The sequence below is a fragment of the Hypanus sabinus genome, chromosome 3 (assembly GCF_030144855.1).
Source record: "Hypanus sabinus isolate sHypSab1 chromosome 3, sHypSab1.hap1, whole genome shotgun sequence".
NCBI lineage: Eukaryota > Metazoa > Chordata > Chondrichthyes > Myliobatiformes > Dasyatidae > Hypanus > Hypanus sabinus.
Genome location: NC_082708.1, coordinates 151,610,547 through 151,634,076, shown reverse-complemented (window position 1 = coordinate 151,634,076; position 23,530 = coordinate 151,610,547). Strand labels below are relative to the sequence as shown.

Below are 23,530 nucleotides of genomic sequence, written 5' to 3'. Positions count from 1 at the left end.
TCTTTGTCCAAACAGCATTTCAAATTCTGCTTCTTCACAGCACACTCTTGAATAACAATAGTGCATGGGGCTTTTCATTCCAAATCAACCTGTAATTGATTCGCAGGCACCGTGTTAACAAGCCATTGTCCCTTCAGCCTGTTTACTGCTTCTGACGTCAATCCAGACTTTTAAATTTTCTTCATTCAATTTAGGAACTACACTTTTCCCTTTCCCTTCAATAATAATATTCACCTCACCACCTTTTATCTCCTCACTAACTTTTAACACACCTTCGAACACAAACAACTGGGAATTCTCACTTCCCACTGGTACCATGGTTAACCCTTTCTTCACTGAACCAAATCCATCTGACCCACAAGGACTGCATTCCTTTTTAACTGAGTTCCATTACTAGGTTCAGTACCACGTGCATCCACATCTTGAACACACTCAAACGGGACATCTGCCTCTTCCAGGCTTTCAATACCCGTCCCCTTTTCAAATTCTAAGTTTCCCTGATCCTCCCAGTTACTCTCTAGGCAACTCCCTTCCGGAGTAAACTCAACCCTGCGGGCTGAAACAACCTCATCTGCCAACCCAGCAGACTTCTTCAAGGTAAGGGCACCCTTTTCATCTAGGACTGCCATCATTTCATTATCGGGAACACCTTTAAAATTTTCAACTTCGTCAAACAGTTCTGTCAAGCCAGACAGATCATCCATGTCGAATCCTGGACCTTCTAACAGCCTTATCTGTTTCTCATTTTTACTCCGTGCCTCTATAAATTTCCTCCTGGCTAAGGGCAGGTCTACCTCCTCTCCCTTACTCTCTTTCACCTCCCTGTTCTCCGTTTTACCACCCTCTAGCCCCTTTTGGTATAGGGTCAGTAAAAATGTCTCAGCCAAATCGATACTGGCCTCTTTCTCAGCTGCCTTTGTCGACATGCTGCGAGTGGTCGCGCATGCGGGATAGATCTTGGAATCTAGGGGTGGGTCCTCAACACTTACAGGTTGGTTCGTCAGCTCCATGGCCGACCAAACTTCACCACCAGCTAAATTGTTACCCAGAAGGATGTCTATGTCAGTTCTTGGAAATTCTGGTCGCACCCCTATTTCAACTGGTCCAGATACCAGCTCACAATTTATAATGATCCTATGCAAAGACACAGCTTCTGTCCCTTTTCCTATGCCTCTCAAAGCCACCTCTTCAGTCTCGGGACCAAAATCTAGTACCTTACTGTGAATCAATGTCAGCTCAGTTTCAGTGTCTCTCCAGATCCGCATTGGAACTGGTGTGTTTCCCTCTTTCACAGACACAGTTCCTTCTGAAATAAATTTCTCAGGCCCCTCTCGTACTCTGTCTACCTGGGGCTTTCTCGTCGTTTGACTGATCACCACAATACATCCTGTAGGGACTGCTGCTTTCCCTTTTCCTGCCTCCTTCCTCGGAGCAAAACACTTAGATGCAATATGATCCACCTTTCCACAATTAAAACAGGTCAAGCCAGGACCCCTCCTGCCGTCTTGCCTTTCCTCCTCCTTATTTTTACCACTAGCTCCCGGCTGGATCTCTGCCTCAGACGGCGGGCTTTCTCTACCATTCCCACGGTCTTTCTGGTAGCTCTTATTCGAGGAAAACTTTGTCTTGTGGGTTAGGGCATATTCATCTACGAACCTAGCAAATTCGGATATGGGCTTATTCGGCTTCTCGTTCAAATACATCCGGATATCATCGGAAACACAACCTTGAAATTCCTCAATCAGAATTAACTCCCTGAGACGCCGAAATCTTCTTCCACCATCTTCTTCCACCATTTCTGCTGCACACCAATGATCCAAGAGCACACCCTTCTCATAGGCAAACTCTGTATACATCTGATTCCACCCTTTCTGTAAATTTCTGAACTTTTGTCTATAGGCCTCAGGTACCAATTCATAGGCCCAAAGAATGGCCTCTTTTAACTCCCTCATAATTCTCAGACTCCTCCTCCTCCATGGACAACGCCACATATGCCCGTTGTACCTTCCCTTTTAACACACTTTGTAACAACACCACCCACTGATCTCTGGGCCACTTCTGACTCACTGCCACCTTTTCAAAATGCAAGAAATAACTATCAACATCCGGCTCCTCGAATGGGGGTACTAACCTAAACTCCCTACTAACATTAAATCTCTCCTCTCGGTCTGGCCTTTGAGCTCTTCGCTCTTGCCAAAACTTCTCTATGTCCATCTCATGCTTCCTCTGTTTCTCCCCGTCTCCCTCTCCTTTTCAACTCTTTCCTTTTCCTTTTCAGCTGCTTCCAGCTGTTTTAACTTAATTTCATGCTCCCTCTGCTTTTCAGCTCTTTCCTGCTCCCTTTTCAGCTCTAACTCCTTTAGCTGGAGCTCATACTCCTTTTCCTTTTCAGCTCTTTCCTTCTCCCTTTTCACCTCTAACTCCTTTAGCTGGAGCTCATGCTCCCTCTTCCTCTGTTCTGCGTCCAGCCTCAATTTCTTCAACTCTAACTGAGCCGTCCCACTAGCTGGTACCCTTTCAGGGATATTTTCCATTACCTCAGCCAAAAACACATTCTTCACAATATAATACTGAGTTATGGCCCTCCACACCTCCTCCTTTTTCATTGACAACCTCACCTCTGCGAGATTTAGTCCTTTCGCAATATTTATCAAGTCCGACTTTCTGGCAGCCTCTAGCGCCTCCAGAGTCGGGTTTTCTATAAATTCGTCTACGTCCATCTTTGCTGGTTTCCCGTCTGGTTACTCGCGCAACCAGATCCAAGTTTGGACTTAAAAGCCCGATTTACTGGCCTTCCAATTTGGTATCAAATCTCGAGACGAGGCCCCACGTTGTTACGAACCCCGTAACTGGGTCACTTACCAGCAAAGATGGAGACGTCCATTGAAGTCTGATGATACTATTTTTAACAGTATTCGTTAGTAAAAATACACAAAAATAATATCAATGCAAATATACGGATAATATACGTCGTCAATACTAAATCTAAAAGTGCAGGTATAATAATAATCAATAAGAAATAAGCTCTATCGTTGTCTAGGGGATAATGTATTGTCTGATGGAAATACAAAGTTCACTGCAGTTCCACAAGCTGCCGTCTTTTGGCTTTCGCTGTGTAGTATTTGTCGGAGAGAGAGAGAAATAGGAATAGAATGGGAACAGTTACCGCTACGGGTTTTTCCAACCTTCCTTTATGATTTTGATCCGTCAGGTGTCTCGTTGTTGTGGCCGTTCAAGTGTGACCTTTCCTTTAGCTAAACCGTTTTTCCGTGGTGAGCTCGCCACCCAGGCAAGGGAGGATGCACAACAGTCCCCACCGGCTTTCACCATAAAACGCTGTCCCTGGATTTCTAGCGTTTCTCCTGGTGCGTCTAAAGGGGTTGTTCCCCAGCCCCCTATTTTATCCTTACTCACAGGGTCTCAGATGTCAGCCAGGTTGGGATGATGCAATCCCTCAACCAGACCACTCTGGTTGTCCCCTGAGGGGTTTCAATGAATAGTACAGTACTCAATACACAATTCCGTCTCCAAGAGACAAGGGCTGTTACCAGTGGTTCCGTTCCGTTCCGCTGACCAGGTTCAGGACACCTTCCAAACCTTGTGTATTCCGGGTGTTTCTCTCTCATTTCCTGGGTCCCAGACCCGAAATAATAGCGATCTTGCGATTCTCAAAAAGGAGGGGGCGACTTTGTACCCCTTGGCCCCTCAGAGTTGCATCACATTCGTAACAATTGCTACAGTTGAACTCAAATCCACTACTTCTGCTGGCAACTTGTTCCACACTTCCATTGCTCTCTGAGTAAAGAAGTTCTCTCTCAGATTCCCTTTAAATATTCCACCTTTCACATTTAACCTATGCCCTTTAGTTCTAGACTCATCCACTCTGAGTGGAAACAGCCTGCTTGCATTTACCCTGTCTATTCCCCTCATAGGTTTGCATATCTCTATCTAAATCTCCCCTCATTCTCCTATGCTAGAGGGAATAAAGTCTTAACCTATTTAACCTTCCCTACAACTTAGGTTCTCAAGACAGGCACATCCTTGTACATTTTCTCTGTAGTCTTTCAATCTTATTGATAACTTTCTTGTAACTAGGTGACCAGATTAGTAACAGTGCTCCAAATTTTGCCTCACCAATGCATTATGAAACTTAAACATAACATCCCAACTCCTGTACTCAGTACTCTGATTTATGCAGGCCAGTGAGCTGAAACCTCCCTTTACGACCCCATCTACCTGGGATATCTCTTTTAAGGAATTATGAATCTGCATTCCCAGATTCCTTTGTTCTGCACTCCTCAGTGTTCTACCATTCACTGCAAGTCCTATCCTGGTTTGTCTTCCCAAAAGTGCAGCACCTCACACTTGTCCGTATTAAATTTCATCTGCCATTTTTCCAGTTGGTCCAGATCCCTCTGCCAGCTTTGTGAGCCATCTTTACTGTCCACTACACCCCCAGTCTTGGTGTCATCTGCAAATTAGCTGAACTAGTTTACTACATTATCATCCAGATCATTGAGGTAGATGACAAACAACAACAAACTCAACACTGATCCCTGTGGCACACCACTAATCATAGGCCTGTAGTTAGAAAGACAACCATTTGCTACCACTCTCTGGCTTCTATGCAGGTCTTTATCAAAGGCCTTGCTAAAGCCCATGTAGACAACATCTACTGACTGTCCTTCATCAACTTTTCTGGTAACCTCCTCAAAAATCTCTATCAGATTGGTTAGACATGACCAATCACACATAGTGCTATGTTGACTATTCCTAATTAGGCCCTGTCTAAATTCTTATATACCGTGTTCTGTAGAATATCCTCCAGTAAATTTCCTACTACTGATGTCAGGCTCACCTGCCTATAATTTCCCACTTACTCGTAGAGCCTTTCTTGAACAACAGAAAAACAGTAAATATCCTCCAATTCTCTGGGTCTCACCCGTGGCTAAGGACATTTTAACTACCTCTGCTAAGGCCACTGGAACTTCTGCACTAGCCTCCCACAGGGTCCAGAGGAACACCCTGTCAGTTCCTGGGGATTTATCCACCCTAATTTGCCTTAAGACAACAACCATGTCCTCTTCTGTAATCGGATACAGTCTACGAAAAGCTTGACCCTGTGTCCACTACCAAATAAATATTGATGCAAAAAAACCCCACCTCTTTTGATTCCACGCATAAGTGACCATGCTGATTTTCAAGTGGACCAGTTTTGAATTGAAGTGACCTTATTTCTTACATCCTTCACATATATGAGAAATAAAAATCTTTATGTTGCGTCTCCGTCTGAATGTGCAATGCGCAATCAAAGTAATTTATAATAAATAGAACAGTCAATGTAACATGGAAATACACTCAAATCAGCGTGAGTTAAATGTGTGTGTATTTATTTATTTATTTGTTTGTTTATTTATTAAATAGTTAAATAAGTAGTACAAAAATTTAAAAATAAAGAAGTAGTGAGGTAGTGTTCATGGGTTTAATGTCCATTCAGAAATCAGATGGCAGAGGGAAAGAAGCTGTTCCTGAATTGTTGAGTGCGTATCTTCGGGCTTCTGTACCTCCTTCCTGATGGTAGCAGTGAGAACAGGCCTGTCCTGGGTGATGGGAGTCCTTAATGATTGATGCCACCTTCTTGAGACTTTGCTCCTTGAAAATGTCCTAGATATGATGGAGGCTAATGCCCATGATGGAGCTGACTAAGTTTACAACTTTATACAGCTTATTTTGATCCTGTGTAGTAGACCCCCCTCTCCCATACCAGACGGTGATTCAGCCAGTTAGAATACTCTCCATGGGTATATCTGTATAAATTTGTGAGTGTCTTTGGTGACATACTAAATCTTCTTAAACTCTTAATGAAATATAGCCACTGTTGTGCCTTCTTTGTAGCTGCATTGATATGTTGGGCCCAGGATAAATCCTCAGAGATATTGATACCCAGGAACTTGAAGTTGTTCACTCTTTCCACTTCTAATCCCTCTATGGGAACGGATGTGTGTACCCCTGTCTTACCCTTTCTGAAGTCCGCAATCAGCTCGTTGGTCTTACCAACATTGAGTGTAAGCTCCCAATTTCCCTCTATAACCATAGTTCCTCAAACCTGCAGCCCTTGCCTTTTTTTCTAACGGGAACATACAAACTCCTAAAATTTCACTTTTGAAGGCTCCCACTTACCAAGCATCCCTTTGAGAGTAACCTATCCCAATCCACAGTTGTCAGATCTTTTCTGAAACCATCAAAATTGGCTTTTCTCCAGTTTACAATCTCAAATTGAGGACTACTCCTATCCTTCTCCATAATTATCTTGAAACCAATGGAATTGTGATCACTACATACACATCTGTCACTTGTCCTGTCTTATTCCCAAATTGAAGATCCAGTATTGTACTGTCTCTATTTGGAACCGCTATATATTGTTTAAAGAAACTTCCCTGAACACATTTGGCAGACTCTATCCCGTCAAATCTTTTTACAGTATGGGACTCCCAGTCAATATGTGCAAAGTTAAAATCACCTATTCTCACAACCTTATTTTTCTTGCATCTGCCTGCTATGTCCCTACAAACTTGCTCCTCTAAATCCAACTGATAATTATGAGGTGTATAATATAATCCTATTAATGTGGTTGCCTTTTTCTTATTCCTCAGTTCCAGTTTCCAACCGTTTACAGAGTATTAGTTAACACGTCAGTTATTGCTGGTGTTGCTGGAGAACCCTATTAGTAAAGGAACCAGTAGACAGAACTAACCTGTAAAGAGGGTTTCTTCTTTTTGTTAACTAGCAGGAATGCTAATTTACTGATAACGAGAATGGTATTCCTTTGTAAACCAAATGGGGATTAATGTTCTTTCTTCTGAGTCTGTAGGCTTTTGTTGACGGGCTTTTGGGGAGATCGGCGCGAGGGGGTCGAGAGAGAGGAAGCAATGCTCTAAGCTGGGCGAGGATCTGACCCCAAAGGGGGGTCCGAGGCCGGGAGATTCTCCGAGGAGGGGGGGGGGGGGATGAAGTTAGATGTGCTTGGTTGACCACTTGGAGGGTCCTGAGCTGTTTGGAGAGTCGAGGAGTTCGGAGGGTCCTGAGCTATGAGTCGAGGAGTTCGGAGGGGATCCAATGGTGGCCAGAAGACTTCAGTAATTGAGCTCCAACGGTTGTGCACGAAGTGGTTTGGACTTTGATAAGTTTGGCGCCTTTTCTTTAATTTTCTCTTCATATATACTGTATCGTTATTAATCACTTAGTTATAGTAACCTTTATAAATTGTACTCATTTAATCGCATATGGTGTACTGTCTGGTTTTGGGCGAGGCGGGGACATCACACAGCATCCACACCAGCTGATTACCCAGTTTGGCGGGGCCGAAGGCTGCTCCCCCTAGACGGAACGAGCTGAGCGAGCCTGAGGCGACCCAGGGGGTTACATTGTGGGGTGCTCGTCCAGAGTTGATTTCTGTGGAAGCTGTGTGATCACCCTCTTTAAATTGTGTCTGCGGCGAAGAGCTGGTGTGCCTTTGTGGGTGTGCGATTGCTGGTTATCGCTGCGTGTGTGTTGGGTGGGGTGGCTGCTGTTGCTAGCCTGGAGGTCGTTGTTCGAGTTCCGACTAGTGCTGACGAAATGGTGGTGGGACCATGGGTTGTCTGTACTGTTTGGAGAGTGAGGAGTGACAGGTTGGGATGTTTCAGCAGTGGTGGGCTCCGCCCGGTTGTTGGAATAACGTCCAGCCCTAAAGGGGCGGAGGCGTGGGCGGAGCGGACCCCTCAGTTGTTGGGTGAGTGGCAGTGCTTGGCTGAGGGAAAGTGACAGGGACGGGTTGAAAGTTTGAGTAGGCGGGCTGGTGACTTTGTTAGAACTGTCGGGCGCAATTACCTCGAAGTGACCGCTGCCAGTTCTGGGAAAGTGTGGGAAAATGCATGTGGTTCGACTGGAAGTCAAATGCCGCAGCTGGGGGGCTTATCATATCCGTGGCAGGAGATTGGTGGGAAGTTTTTAGGGTATCCCTTTTTGCCTAGGGGGGCAGATAAATTGCTTGTGGTGCCAAGGGGATCTGTCAAGGGGATCAGTTGTTCCGTTGATTCGAGAGGTGTCGGGAAACTTAGAGGAGGCCCAGTGGGGGAACGGCTTGGGGTCTCTGGGGGAGCACGTTCCCAGCAATGTACCAAGGAACTCATGAAAGGAACAGACTCTATTCCTGAAGGCTTAGAGGGGCCATGCGCACAGGTGTTGTTACGGATGGATGGAAGTCAAGTTAAAGCCATCCTCGGCACCGGGGCGCCTGTTAAGTTGCTGTACAGTTTGTTTCATAACCGTTATTGGAAGCATTTACCCTTGACGACATTGCGGACACTGGAGATTCGGGGTACCAGTGCCGGTGATTATCCAGACGACGGTTGTTGGTCAGTGAAAATGGAGTTCTTGGAGGCAAATGTGGAGGAGACTGAGGTTCAGGAATCGTTAATGCTGATGTGTCCGGACCCTGTTGAGACGGGCAGCATTTCTGTTCTAGAGAGAACCAATATCCTGCTGGTGTGCTTGGGGGCCTGCCCGGAGGAGGCGAGTGAGCGTTGCTTGGAGGCATTGTCGATGCACCCAGAGTTTCGAGCTGCTTGTGCGGACGTGTGTAGCAGCATTGGGCCGATACCGAATTCAAACAAGAGCCAGTGGTGGTACGGCCTAGGGGAAGTATCTGAGGGTGAGACCCTCTTAGAGGACGCTGCGAAATACCACGAGGGAGGGGAGTTGACTGCTGAAGACACCTCGGAGAGAGAGAGGTTGCGGCGACTGGCCCCTGAAGCCATGGAAGACGTAGGTAGCGTGTGTGTGGATTGTATTGCGTTGAAGAGGCGCACTGTCAGTGACCAGAATATGGCCCTGAGGGCTGGAGAGGCGATGGCCTGTCTGAGTGGTGCGAAATGGTTTAAGGTGCTGGATCTGAGGAGTGGATGTTGCCAGATCCCGATGAGTGGGGCCGACAAGGAGAAGACGGCCGTTATAAATTCCCTAGGCGTCTTCGGGTACGAAAAGATGCCACAGGGCATATCTGGAGCCCTTGCAACCTTCCTGCTGGGCAGGTGGAAGACCATAGGGGATGTGGAGGCGTTTGGAGTTTTGGTGTATGTGGATGATCTCTTGGTGTTTGGATTTGCCTCAGGAGAATATGAAGTGAGGTCGTTGCAGGAGCAGCTGAGAACTACCGAGTTAAAGTGTTTTCGGGACACGTGCCAGGGCTGGCGAAGGTCGCAGCTCGTGAGTGACTGTCTCTACGGAATCAAGTTTGAAATGAAGACGGAGAGACTGGAGAAAGTGATCTGGAACCATTCGGAAGACTTACAAGTTGGAGAGAATGAAGAAAGTTGTCTGACTGAGGGTAATAGCAAACTGAGAACCCGGAGAGGGGAGTTTGCGGAGGTGAAGAAATTACAGACGAATCTCAGAAGAGAGAAGCGGAAGCTTGAAGGGAACCTGAAGATGACCATCGACAGTTCAAATGAAGTGCAAAACCTGAAAGTTGATCTGGAAGAAGTCATGAGGAAGAAAAAGCTGGAGAGAAGTGCAGTGAATACTGAACAGGAGGCTGAAGAGACTGCGGGAGCAGTGCAGGCCACGTGTTTCCGTTTGGAGAAGATCAAACAGCAGCTTCCGATCACAGGAATGAGGAAGAATACAGATTCGATGGATGATGTGCTGGATGTGTGGTACATGCTGCCTTTTGCTGACTTTCCCTCGATTGAGGAAGAGACCTTTGGCCCTTCTCCCATTGAGTCAGGTGTAGCGGGGAGGGTTAGCTGTGTGCAGTGTGGGGCATGAGGGAGAAGTTGAGAGAGGAGTTGGTAGTGGGCCCAAGGTATCCCCAGTTGTGTCCGAGCCTGAAGGGTTTAGGTGAGGGGGTACGGAGGCCTCAGAAGGGTTAGGGAACTCCCAGATAGTTGGCCTAAGTAGCGCCTGAGGAACAGGGCGTGAGGGTTACTGTGTGGGGAGGAGATGTCACTGTTTGTGCTTGGGTTACGGTGTGTTGGCAGGAAAGGTGGGGAGTTATTTAGTAGTCATGAGGACATGACTTTTATTTGGTGGAGGGAGAATGTAAAGAGGGTTTCTTCTTTTTGTTACTAGCAGGAATGCTAATTTACTGATAATGAAAATGGTATTCCTTTGTAAACCAAATGGGGATTAATGTTCTTTCTTCTGAGTCTGTAGGCTTTTGTTGACGGGCTTTTGGGGAGATCGGCGCGAGGGGGTCGAGAGAGAGGACGCAATGCTCTAAGCTGGGCGAGGATCGGACCCCAAAGGGGGGTCCGAGGCCGGGAGATTCTCCGAGGGGTGGGGGGAATGAAGCTAGATGTGCTTGGTTGACCACTCGGAGGGTCCTGAGCTGTTTGGAGAGTCGAGGAGTTCGGAGGGTCCTGAGCTGCGAGTCGAGGAGTTCGGAGGGGATCGAATGGTGGCCAGAAGACTTCAGTAATTGAGCTCCAACGGTTGTGCACGAAGTGGTTTGGACTTTGATAAGTTTGGCGCCTTTTCTTTAATTTTCTCTTCATATATACTGTATCGTTATTAATCACTTAGTTATAGTAACCTTTATAAATTGTACTCATTTAATCGCATATGGTGTACTGTCTGGTTTTGGGCGAGGCGGGGACATCACACAGCATCCACACCAACTGATTACCCAGTTTGGCGGGGCCGAAGGCTGCTCCCCCTAGACGGAACGAGCTGAGCGAGCCTGAGGCGACCCAGGGGGTTACAAACCTTTAGCACAATGTCATGGATTCAGGATAGCAGACAAGAGGCCAGGAGTAGATCATTTGGTTGCTTGGTGTAATTGGTTCATTTTAGAATTTAGGTGCTGTCACAAAGTTGTTAGAAGTAATTGTGTCATTTTGTTTTTGGCTTAATAATTACGTTTGCTTCCAGTAAAGATTTTTTTAATTCTTAAGATGCACATATTCATGAAATAGTGGTAAGTATTTTTAATGAAATCCTATGCACTTATCTACATTTGGAATATATAGAAAATTGCCCATGAACACTTATGCAAAAGTATTTAAAATAAATAGTGAAATGAGTACCACTGATTGTGTTAAAGTGTTATTATTGGATGTAAGATCTAATAGTTAAATTTAATTTCCCTTTTTAGTCAAAAATTCAAGAGTGTTTTGTCATATAAGGTACGTAGCATTTTACTTAAAGGTTTTGTATGTTATTGCTGAAGAACATTATGCTTGCAGATTCTAATGACCTTGCCATTTAATGATATAACAGTGTACAAGCTATTAAAAAAAATGGTTCTCCAGACTTACTGATGTCCAAGCTAAGATGGGTCCTGAGGTAGTCAAGCAGTTTGGATTTCAATTATTTATCTGTTCATCTTAGTCATTATAGATTAGCACATCCTCATTCATTTACTAGAGCATTCAATACATGTGTTCATTTATTTTATAAGAAAATGAAGGTGGAGAAGGCCCAAGCCTCCTTGGCTATTAAATAAGATCATGTTTAATCTTCTTTCTCATCAATCTCCAAGCCCTCATATCCCTTGATTTTGTTTATATTCTTTAGGAGGAAGAGAGACCAAATACAGCCAGCAATGATTGTTTTATTCTGGCTGTCATTTTTCTAAATATTTCCTGTTATCACCTTCTTACTGTTAAACATCACACTTTGTACTGATTTCTGAAGAGAGATATTATTATTTCTGTTTATGGTCCACCAGTTCTACTTTATTCGTTAGGCAAATTGAGCATTTTTATAAAGAAAAGGAATGTTAATAGTCAGTGTAGATATGCATGGAGATTACTTACTAATGGTGTCATTGGTGATTGGTGTTGGGGCCATTGCTCTTAACAATTTCATAAATGTTTTGTGGGGAAATGATTTGCAGATCACAATTTAAGAATCTCTGCAAACAGATTAAGATAAACTGGGAAGATATTTTCAACCAGTGGTTCCCAAAGTGGACGATAGCATCCGCCCCTCTGCGTGAGAATTTCTAAGAGGGTGATAAAGATAAAGGGGGTATTTATTTCAAGGAGATTAGAATATAAAAGCAAGGAGATAATGCTGAGGTTTTATAAGACATCAGTCAGGCCGCTCTTCGAGTATTGTCAACAGTTTTACACCCCATATCTCAGAAAGGCTGTGTGGTCATTGGAGAGGATCCAGAGGAAGTTCATGAGGATGATTTTGCAAATGGGAAAGGAGCGTTTGGCAGCTTTGGGCCTGTACTCACTGGAATTTAGAATAATGTACTCACTGGAATTTAGAATAATGCTCATTGAAACCTACTGAATGTTGAAAGGACCAGATAAGGTGGATGTGGAGCATATGTTTCCTATGCTGGGGGTATCCAGAACTAGAGAGCACAGCCTCAAAATTGAGGGACAACCTTTTAGAACAGAGGTAAGGAGGAATTTTTTTTAGGCAGAGAGTGGTGAATCTGGAAATGCACTGCCACAGACTGCAGTGGAGGCCAAGTCCATGGGTATATTTAAAGTGGAAGTTGATAGTTTCCTGATTGGTCAAGGCATCAAAGGATATGGTGAGGAGGGTATGGGGTTCAATAGGGTAAAGTTCAGAATCTGCCCTTTCAAATGGTCTTTACTGCATTTCTCTGGCCCATGGCCCAACTGAAATATTGCTGCCCCACTTTATGTACCTTTTGGTAGAGAGTCAGGTTTTACCTGAGCTATGATGACATTATAACTTTCCCATTTATTGATCGTAGCATTTGACATTGGACAACAGGCGATTGACCGTAGTTGTTAATCCACAACAAAAATGGCAGAAGCAGGCCAAACAAAAAAGAAGTGTAGACAGTATCTGAAATATGGACTTATGCTAGCACCAAGCAACTAATAGCATCAATGTGTCTATTGGCTAAAAAAATATTTTTTTCCAAATGGGGCAATGTAATCATTCAGGCTTCTTGAAAACATTTGAAGCAAATTCACTCTGACAAAGCAAATAAAAACTTGGCTTATTTTCAGTCACTTGGTGAAAACTTTCAGAAATGAAGACACTTCAAAACAAGTTTGCCAAGCACTTCACAATGAAACAGTGATAGTTTGCATGCTTCATACAACATTTCATTGCTTATTGCTAAATCTGGAAAGCCCCATACAATAAAGAGAAACTGATTCTGCCAGCAGTAAGGGAGTTTCACAGTACGGTTTTGCATAAGTCACCAGACTAAAGATGGTGCTGCGTACAGCAGCCGTGTTGCCAGCTCCGTACCAACTTTACAGTGTACTACTAATTTCTGCAATTTCCTTCACATTATTTGTTCAAGAAGTTGATAGTTACATCAAATATGATAGACTGGCTTTTCTGAACATCGTGAAGATGGCATTTACCCACAAAGTGCCACCTTTTCTGCATTGAGAACCCTTGCTTACACGATCCATGAAAGGCTCATTTATTACAGTGCTGCTACATTGGAAGCAGCGCCGGAGGTGAGGGAGAAGGGCTGGCGTCCTGGTAAGGTTGTGATGGCGTGCTAACCGGCCGCCACTCCTGGCTGACGTTCAGTCCCTGACATACAAAGAAAGTAGCAATTAATATAATCTAAAAAAATTCACCCATATTAACTGTGTTGAACAAAATAATTGTGTCTGTGCAAAAGTATTTTATTTGGAAGTGTAGACTGATGGATATGGAAGTAGCCTAATAAGATTGGTGAAAGCTCCACATTTTCACTAATGCAATTATTGGTAATTTCAGCAGGTGAAAACACTGTTTCAGGTTCAAGATATTGTCTGTCCTAATTAAAAATTGTTGAGAATAAGAATTATTAATGCATTTGTAAATACTTCTCACATTGGAAGTGAAATGGATATTTAGCTGCAAGGCATGTAGATTTATAAATGGGTGTTTTATTTTGAGTTTCTCACTGTTAATGCTTCACTGAAATACTGCAAGATTTCCCTTTGCATCTGTTCAAATACCAAATTATTCTTCTGTGTTTACTTTTTATTTACTCTTGCATATGCTTTACCTCTGAAGTCTTTAAGTGATTATTCATTGGCAATTAAGTAAGATTAATTCTGAAATCTTTTGCGTTGTTCTTTTTGTTGCAGGAACACATGATTCTGTGCAGGTTTGCAGATCAGACAGCTGTTCAACTCCCTGCTGAGCGCCTGCTAATAGGTATGAGGACAGATATATAGCTAACACTACCTTATAGAATGGTGGAGGAAAATGACTGAATGTATTTCATTTGGCCAGGACTGGTTGCTACATTATTCAAAGCACAGAGGCTCGTAATCTCTTAGTATTAATAAATTAATGTGACCTGAACAACAAGCTCAATTTAACAATGTTATTTTTGGAAGTAACTACTGCAAGTTGCTATTAGGTACACTGTGCCTCTGCCTGCAGCAGCTATTTGAATAAGCTATCCACTTGGTTCCATTCACTTTGCCCTTTCCTCATTGACCTACAAGTTTTCCCTTCACAGTTACTCACAAATCTGTATTAGAAGGTAGAATTAAATCTACTTTCACCATCCTTTCACCCACTTCCTTCCTGTGCTTAGTTAGTGATTCTTTTTCAATCTTTTTATTATTGTTATTAATATCAACAAAATACAATTGATACATAGATAACGGCATTACAAACATACACATTTCAACTGCATATGAAAGAATACATAAGCAATGATTACAGTATAAATGAGTATTCCCAAATCATGGACGATACAATATATAAATAAACAAGGCAAATCTAGGTATATCATAATATATAATAAAAAAAACAAAAAAAGAGAAAGAAAAAAAAATTATGCAAAAAAAACTAATCTAATAATCTAATAGCTAATAAAGAAAAAAAACAAAAAAGGAAAAAGAGAAAGAAAAAAACTGGAAAAAGAAAAAAGGGCTGTTTATAATATCTCACAAGAATACAAAATCATCAGTGTCGTCAACTCCGATCCTCTCAACATGTATAAAATTAAAACTGGGAAATCAAATAGGCTTGAAACAGGGTCATATTACATCATATGAAAATATTGAATAAATGGTCTCCATATCTTTTCAAATTTAATAGAAGTATCAAATACACCACTTCTAATTTTTTCTAAATTTAAACATAACATAGTTTGAGAAAACCAATGAAATACAGTGGGAGGATTAATTTCCTTCCAATTCAGCAAAATAGATCTTCTAGCCATTAGAGTAAAAAACGCAATCATTCGATAGGCGGAAGAAGATAAATGAAGTGAGTCCATCATTGGTAAACCAAAAATTGCGGTAATAGGATGGGGATGTAAATCAATGTTCAATACCGCAGAGATAATATCAAAAATATCTTTCCAATATTTTTTCAAAAGCGGACACGACCAGAACATATGAGTTAAATACGCTATTTCAGATTGACATCTATCACAAATAGGATTTATATAGGAATAAAAATGAGCTAATTTATCCTTGGACATATGGGCCCTATGTACGACCTTAAACTGTATTAATGAATGTTTGGCACATGTAGATGATGTATTAACTAATTGAAGAATTCTATCCCAATTCTCAATAGGAATAATAAGATTAAGCTCTCTTTCCCAATTATTTTTTGTCTTATAAAGGGGCTCTGAACGTATCTTCATAATTATATTATAAAGTTTTGATATAAGCCCTTTTTGAAAAGGGTTTAATTCAAACAAACTCTCCAAAATACCTGAAGACACAAAATTTGGAAAAGTAGGAAGTACAGTATTTAAAAAATGCCTAATCTGTAAATATCTAAAAAAATGAAATCTAGGCAAATTATATTTATTAGATAATTGCTCAAAAGACATAAAACAATTGTCCAAAAATAAATCAGAAAATCGTAGTAATCCCTTAGTCTTCCAAGCCGAATAAGCTTGGTCTATAATTGAAGGGTGGAAAAAACAATTGGATACAATAGGAATATTTAAAGCAAACTGAGTCAACCCAAAAAATTTCTGAAATTGAAACCATATACGTAAAGTATGTTTAACTATTGGGTTGTCAATTCGTTTCGGCAATTTAGAAAGAGCAAAAGGGAGAGAAGTCCCCAAAATAGAACCCAGTGCATAACCTGGTACCGATTTAATTTCCAGGCTCACCCAATAAGGACTAAAGGATCCATCCCAATCTTTCAACCAACATATCAAATATCTAATATTAACTGCCCAATAATCAAATCTAAAATTAGGCAATGCGAACCCACCTTCCTTCTTTGCCTTCTGTAAGTATATTTTACCTAACCTGGGATTTTTATTCCGCCATATGTATGAGGAAATTTTTGAATCAACATTAATAAAAAAAGATTTCAGAATAAAAATTGGTACCGCTTGAAAAATATATAAAAACTTAGGTAAAATAACCATCTTAATAGCATTAATTAGTGATTCTTAAATCTGTGGGTTCTCATTGTAGGAACTGTTCCCAACTTGTCATTCTTTCAAAGGCACTATGATTTCAGACATAGTTTTTTACATTTTTCTTTAATGATTGATGCTTTAGAAACAAATCAGCTCCAATCCTGCTTGTTCACCACTGTATTAATGGCTGCTTTAATTTCCAGGTTGAGATGAATTCTGTTAGTCAGGAGTCTGGTGATATCATTTAGGACCTGGACCTATTTTCTAACCACATCTACTAAGAAGCATGTGTACCACAAGGAGAGAGATGCAATATTCAATGAGTACCTGAGCTCATCTTAGCATATATCTGTCTGGAACTTCTGAATGCATTTTACTTTGTTAATAGTAGGGATTTTCCTATTAAAACATTTGATAATGCTCACTCTTGTTGCCTTTTACTCCTCTACAGTGCTTGTCTGACAAATCTCCCCATCTACCTTCTAAGCTTTTGTTCCAAGTCTTTAAGAAGCATCATTATCTGCTAACTTCCAACCTGTGAGCTGCTGGCAAGGAATATTTTTTGCATGTGCAGTTTTCCCATAAAATGTTAGTCATGGAATAATTGGGTATATAGCATTGTACAGGTAGTTCCCAAGTTATGAACGTCCGACTTACGGACAACTCGTACTTACAAACCAAGGAAGGAGAACGCTGTCCGCCATTTTAAGTCAGATTGCGACGCCGTCGGCCATTTTAAGTCGTTGCTGTTGACACTGTGTTGAGTGTTTAACTTTGTATTTGGCTTAAATGTTTCTCAGTAAGATTCACCCTGAACCCCCCCCGCCCACAACCACATTCCGGTCATCTGGTGGTGCAATGAGATCAGCACTGGGCTGTAAAACGGAGGTTTCCCAGTTCGATCCAGTGACAGACCGCTCCTGTGCTGGGTTGATGTCGATCCAGTGACTTCCGTACCATCCGTGCTGGGTTGATATTAAGCTCGCAACTCGACCTTGTAAAAAAAGCACTGCCACCTCCAGTTTAAATTCCCACGTGGAATATTGTGGATGATCAAATACCCAAACCCAGCACAGCCTCCACTTGTCCCATTTAGCCTGTCTCAGCGCGCTGGTCCTTAGGACCCAGAGGACCACGGGAGCCGGTGGAGGTCGGGACCTGCCACCCGCAGTGTTTCTGTTCCATTGACGGGAAGCGATCGCGATTGAAAATAAAGTGGAAATAATAAAGCATTTGGAAAGACGTGAAACGCCATCGGTCATTGGAAAAGTGTTAGGCTACAGTCGGTCAATGATCGGAACAATTTTAAAGGATAAAGTGAGAATAATGGAGCATGTGAAAGGCCCTGCCCCGATGAAAGCTACAATTATTACTAAGCAACGCAGTGGTTTAATTATTGGAATACATAAGTTTCTTAAGTGTTTTATATGCATAGAAGGGTAAAATATATACTATATACTAAGACAAACGTTTGACTTACTGATGCTAATTAATATCGGATGTATTTGTTCCGACTTACGTACAAATCCAACTTAAAGACGGACTCAGGAATGGAACTCGTACGTAACCTGGGGACTGCCTGTATATCAATTGGAAAACCATAGTGTAAGTCTTGAACAAGTCACACCCAATTACAGTCAGGTCTTTTTTTGTATCTTCACATTGTTTATTTGATGACAACAAGAATACGGTCTTATATCTCTCAGGACAGTGGTGGAAAATGTACTTCTTTTTGTAAGCCTCGTAAAATTATGGAATAGTATAGCACAGAATGATGCTAGTTGTTTTATCTAGTCTCTGCTGGCTAACTCTATAATGATCTTGAAGGTTCCAGGTGAAACTTAGCTGAGGTTAATAATATTAAAGTTCAGGACTGACACAAATTGCTGAAGACCACTATAGTGGTTGTATTATTGGAAATTATTCAAGGTTATTTGCTTTCCATAATCAGTAGCTGCTAGGAGCACAGGAGATTCCTTCTCTGCTCCAGCAATATGTCAGCATCATGTTTACCCCAAACTTGTCCTTTAAACCTTACAAAGAAGCATTCATGTTGCAATTTCAGCTCCTTAAATGTTCATAGACCTTTGTAAGAGAAGGTTGAATCTACATAGGCATGTTTTACAAAATGTCTTCATTGAGAGGAAAGTTCTAAACAAAGGAGATTTTTAAACCATCAATGAGAACTCAACCAGAACCCAGATTCTGGGTAGGGAATGACTTTGATCCAAGAATTCTTTTGCGACTTTCATGTTCCATTGGCTTAGTTAATTAATTTTCTTACAGCTGTTTAAAAAGACATTTGGACAAGTATGTGGATTGGAAGGTTTAGACTCTAAACTTTAGAGGGACACTAGACAATGGGCTGACCCGTTGCGGCACCCTTTGAGAGAAGGGTGGTGCAGTCTGATGTGACCAGAATGAACATTACATTTTCCTGAATGCTATTGGTATTGCTTTGCTTTGGAAGTTGAAGAAGAAAACCTCAGTTTATTAAAGAAGAATGACGCTTAGCAAGGCAACTATAGCTCCTCCTCGTTTAACGAAGGACACTTTTGATGGCATCATTCCTGGTTGATCTGCCAAGGCACAAGGTTGTGCCTCTTGTTGTCATTCTGGAGACGTGCTGTCCTTTCATCTGTCGTCTCTTCATCTCTTCTACTGTTTATTCATTGTCTCTGATCTTGGAGATGTGCTTTTCTCTGCTCCTTTGTCTCTTCCTCTTTCCTCCTCCTGTACCTGTTTTTGTCATTCTGGAGACATGCAACCCTTTCATCCCCCGTTTCTTCATCTCTTCTGCTGTTTGTTCTTTGACTCTGATCCTGGAGATGTGCATTTCTCTGCTCCTTTGTCTCTTCCTCTCTCCTCCTCCTGTGCCTGTTGTTGTCATTCTGGAGACATGCATACCTCTCCTCCTCTGTCTCTTCTTCTCTCACCTTTTTTGTCCTGAGTCTTTGATTCTGGAGTCGTGCGGCCCTGGCCTCATCCGATTCTTGTTCTCTCACTCTTCTTGTCGCTTCCCGATGATGTTTGATGTCATCTCTTGACCATAATGTCCCCCTTCTCTTTCCACGCAGCATAATTAGGCTGACCATATTTTTGTTTACCCTAATGCTGGATAGAAGATACGAAGCAGTAACACCAAAGCCTCCAGGATGCTGATTTTTCTTGATGATGTGGTTGACGCTGTCCTAAATGGACAGGATATAGTCACCGCTATCCTTTGACTGCAGCAAAGGGTTTTATGGGTGTCTTGAAGTATGTCAATACAATAAGATTTAATGATCTCTTATTGATGGGTGGCAGTTAGATCTGTCCCAATCCTGCACATGCTGATGGTGATTAGCAGAATGTGACCACTCGAAATAGAGCTGCCCTGCCCTTTTGCTCTGGTTGGTGTTGCTGCTGAGGCTGGCCGTGCGCATGCATCGTGGTGTTGTGACGTGGTTTCCATCATGGCTGACATCGGCTCTCGGGTGAAAGCTGGGCTGTTGAGCAATTTTATACGAATATATAACCCTGAACTTTGCCTGCATTCTGTAAGTTAGCACATTTTAAATCGATTTAGCCAAAAATAGCGCTGCTGTAATGCACCGTTTGCACTAATTGGAGGTCGCAAACAAACAGAGCATGAGAGATTTAGTAGTATATAGATGAGAAAAATGCAGATAAATGGGATTAGCTCAAAAGGCAACTTGTTGACATGGACAAGTTGAGTTGAGCTGAAGCCTGTTTCTGTGCTGTGTAACTTTATGGATCTATATCTGTCCATTGGACATCTGGGTCTAAGATTCCAAACCAAAGTAGGTCCAGTCTCATTCCTATTAACAAAGAGGCTATAACTACATGTGGAGGGTTAACAGAACTCATGGAAAGAGTGCTGAGCAGAATAACTTAAGCGCCAACATCCAACACATTATCCTCTGCAACTTCCACCATTTTCAAAGGGACCCTATCACTAAACATCTCTTTACCTCCTCCACTTTCTGCAGGGATTGTTCCCTCCGCTATTCCCTTGTCCATTTGACCCTGCCCACTAATCTACCTCCAAGCACTTATCCCTGCAAGTGGCCTAAGTGCTACACCTGCCCAAACACCTCCTCCCACACCTCCATTCAGGGCCCCAGTCCTTCCAGATGAGGCAACACTTCACCTGCGAATCTGATGGGCTCCACTATTGCATTCGGTGCTCCTGATGCGGCCTCCTGTACATTGGAGGGTCCTGTATAAATTGGGGGACCACCTCGTCAAGGATTTCTGCATCATCCGCCACAAGCAGGACTTCCTGGTGGCCAAACATTTTAATTCTAATTTTCATTCCCGTTGTGCCCAGATGAGGCTGCTCTCAGGGTGGAGGAGCAACACCTTATATTCCATCTGAGTACCCGCAAACCTGATGGTTTGAATATCGATTTTGTTTTCTTCTTCTGGAAAGAGCAAAATTCCTTCCCCCCCCCCACCACCCCACTTTCTCTAATCCCCACTCTGACCTTTTACTTCTTTTTACCTGTCTGTCACTCCCTCCTGGATCCCCAACCCCTTCACTTTCTCCCATTGTCTTCTCTTCTCTCCTATCAGATTCTTTCTTCTCCAGACTTCGATCTTTCCCACACGCCTGGCTTCCCTTATCAATTCCAGCTAGCCTCTTTCCCCTCCCACTGTCTTTTAATTCAGACATCTCCTACCCCTTCCATTTCAGTTTGGAAAAAGGGTCTTGGCCCAAAACATTGACTGTTTATTCTTTTCCTGACCTGCTGCGTTCCTCCAGCATTTCTGTGTGTTGCTTAGAAAGATTTGATTTTTTTTAAGAAGTATCTTAAGCCAATAATTCAATTTCATGCAGAAAACTTAAAATAACTGAGCCATGTGCATTCTGATGCATGTTTGGTTCATATTCGGGTCAAAGTGAATACTTAAGTGTTGTGAAAGCATGACATTATTAGCTGCAGTGCTCTTAAGCCACATGGGAAAACTACTTCAATAAACATAATGTGGTTATCAATTTCAGAGCAGTTATTTAATTACCACCATGGTTGTTACTATGGCAAGAGTCTGTTTATTTTATTGGGGTTATTAGATATTAATAACAAAATTAATTTTACCATCTTTTTTGTAATCTGAATTTGATGCTTTTTGTCAAATATGAGTTATGTTTATTAAACACTTTAAATTATTTAAATTGTCAAATGCCCTGAATGCAGTTCCAACAAATTCAATTTGTGACTCACTGTAAGTTTATACAAAGAGTGTCTCAGGGAGTTAACATTCCTTATATAGATAATATTTAAACTGTTCCAAAAAAAGGCAGATCTAGTGACTGTTCCGATCAGATTCCAATTTATTTATCATATGTGCGTGTAAAAACATACAGTGAAATGTATTGTTTGTATTAACAACCAGCACACCCAATTATTTTTATGTCAGGTTATGGCTTACTGATATGTGGTTATCAACAAAAGTATTAATGAAATTTCTTTATTTACAGGGAAGAACTGCATGGGCCTTGTGGATCTGGACCGAGCCTGGTCAGCAGAGGAACTTGGGTACAAGGTCTATGTGACATCTATGGAACCAGACAGCTGTTCACCAAAAAACAACCTGATAGTGGGTAGTTGTTCAGCCTAAAGTCTTAGTTTAATTATGCAATATCCCGAAGACAACAAATAAACTGCTCTGCCATCAAAGAAAGATGAGCTGTTTCATTGTGTGTAACTTGATGTTAGTCGACTTCTTACCATCATAAAATTTAAAATGCTGGAATTTTTAAATCAAGCAAATGCTGAAAATCAAGTAACATCTGAAAAGAGCAGCAGAGTTAATGTTTCAAGTTTGTAATCAGTTCTGATGAATGATTTACAATCTGGCTTTCTAACTCTTTCTCTCTTTCTGCAAATGCTGCCTGACCTTGTCAGTATTTTGAACAATTTCTGTTTTCAGATTTCTAGCATCCGCTTTACTTTTAGCTCTTCCTTTATCCATACTCAACAGCAGCAGTGATGAGGTCATGAGTCATTGTTTTATTGTGGAATACCCTGATATTTTAACAAAGAACCCTCCACCCCTCACTGCACTTTACCGCCTTTTAAACTACTAGTCTATGAATTGCCTGATGAATATAAGTAACCAAGCCATTAAGTATCATTGGGAATATTTAGATACTTTTCCTGATTTATTGCATGTTATAATTGTTCGGATTATAACATTCACACTCTTCCTATGTGTTGCAACCAATAAAATAACAGAATCAGAAAATATGATCTAGTAGAAGTTGAGAATCTGAGAACGTACTTGAGAAGGATGCAGCTAACGGATTATTGTGGGCAAGTTTCTGCTTCCTCAGTGAACTGCATGCTGCTGAGGATTCTGTGAAATCATCTCATCTCAATGTTTCAACTTTGGTAAAAGCAGAGTATTATTTTCTTGCTTTTTTCTGAATGCTTTCGTTTGTAAGATAATGTATTTTTAACACAGATAAACACTTGTAATCAATGTTAGGTAGGTAAAGCTAAGATACTTTTAAAGTGTTTTAAGAAAGTAATATAGCTCTAATATAGATAGACATAATTCACAATATTCTTGATATCTCTAGAATTGTCCTGATATTATAGAATTTGATTCAAGCCAAGGGCTATGTATGATTGACAACTTGAGTGTTTCAAGTGTATTGCCAGTACTTTGTAATAATGTCTGTTAATATTAGTCATTTTCATTGGGATCACTAGATCCTCCTCTGAAAATTTCAAAACCCCAGATAAATATTTTGATTAAACAGCCACTTGGAAAGCAACAATGCAGATTGTTTCAGTTTATTGAATGGGTATATGTGTATTAACCTAGATGATAATGAAGTAAAAATTTAATATTTATATTTAAAATCAATAGCCTACTACGTTATGTAATATATTGCACACCAACAAAATATCACGTTATTGTGTTCACAAAAGTTTGCATTATACTTGAACTACCCATATATATTCATATTCAAAAAATTGCAAGCAAAATTTTGTTTCAGAAGTTGCACAAAATATTTTAAGGAAATACTAAATATAGACACTAAACAATATTTATTTTCAAAAGGTTAAACTATAACCTATAGTTTAACCTTTTTTTATACTTACGGAGTGACTTGGGAACGGCGATCTCGTGCAACACAGTTCGATGGATATGATTACATATTCCTGTTTCAGCTCGATA

General features: G+C 41.5%; 1 protein-coding gene across 1 annotated transcript in view; it reads left to right on the top strand.

Annotated features, from left to right (window-relative positions):
• The window catches only part of gstcd (glutathione S-transferase, C-terminal domain containing), a 224,664-nt gene extending 201,513 nt beyond the window's left edge, over positions 1–23,151 (top strand). The window contains exons 10-12 of the mRNA XM_059965388.1: positions 11,135–11,165; positions 14,073–14,142; positions 21,822–23,151. Of these exons, the coding sequence (XP_059821371.1) occupies positions 11,135–11,165; positions 14,073–14,142; positions 21,822–21,961 (241 nt within the window). The 3' untranslated portion in view covers positions 21,962–23,151. The remainder of the gene's footprint in view (positions 1–11,134; positions 11,166–14,072; positions 14,143–21,821) is intronic.
• Positions 23,152–23,530: the final 379 nt, after the last annotated feature.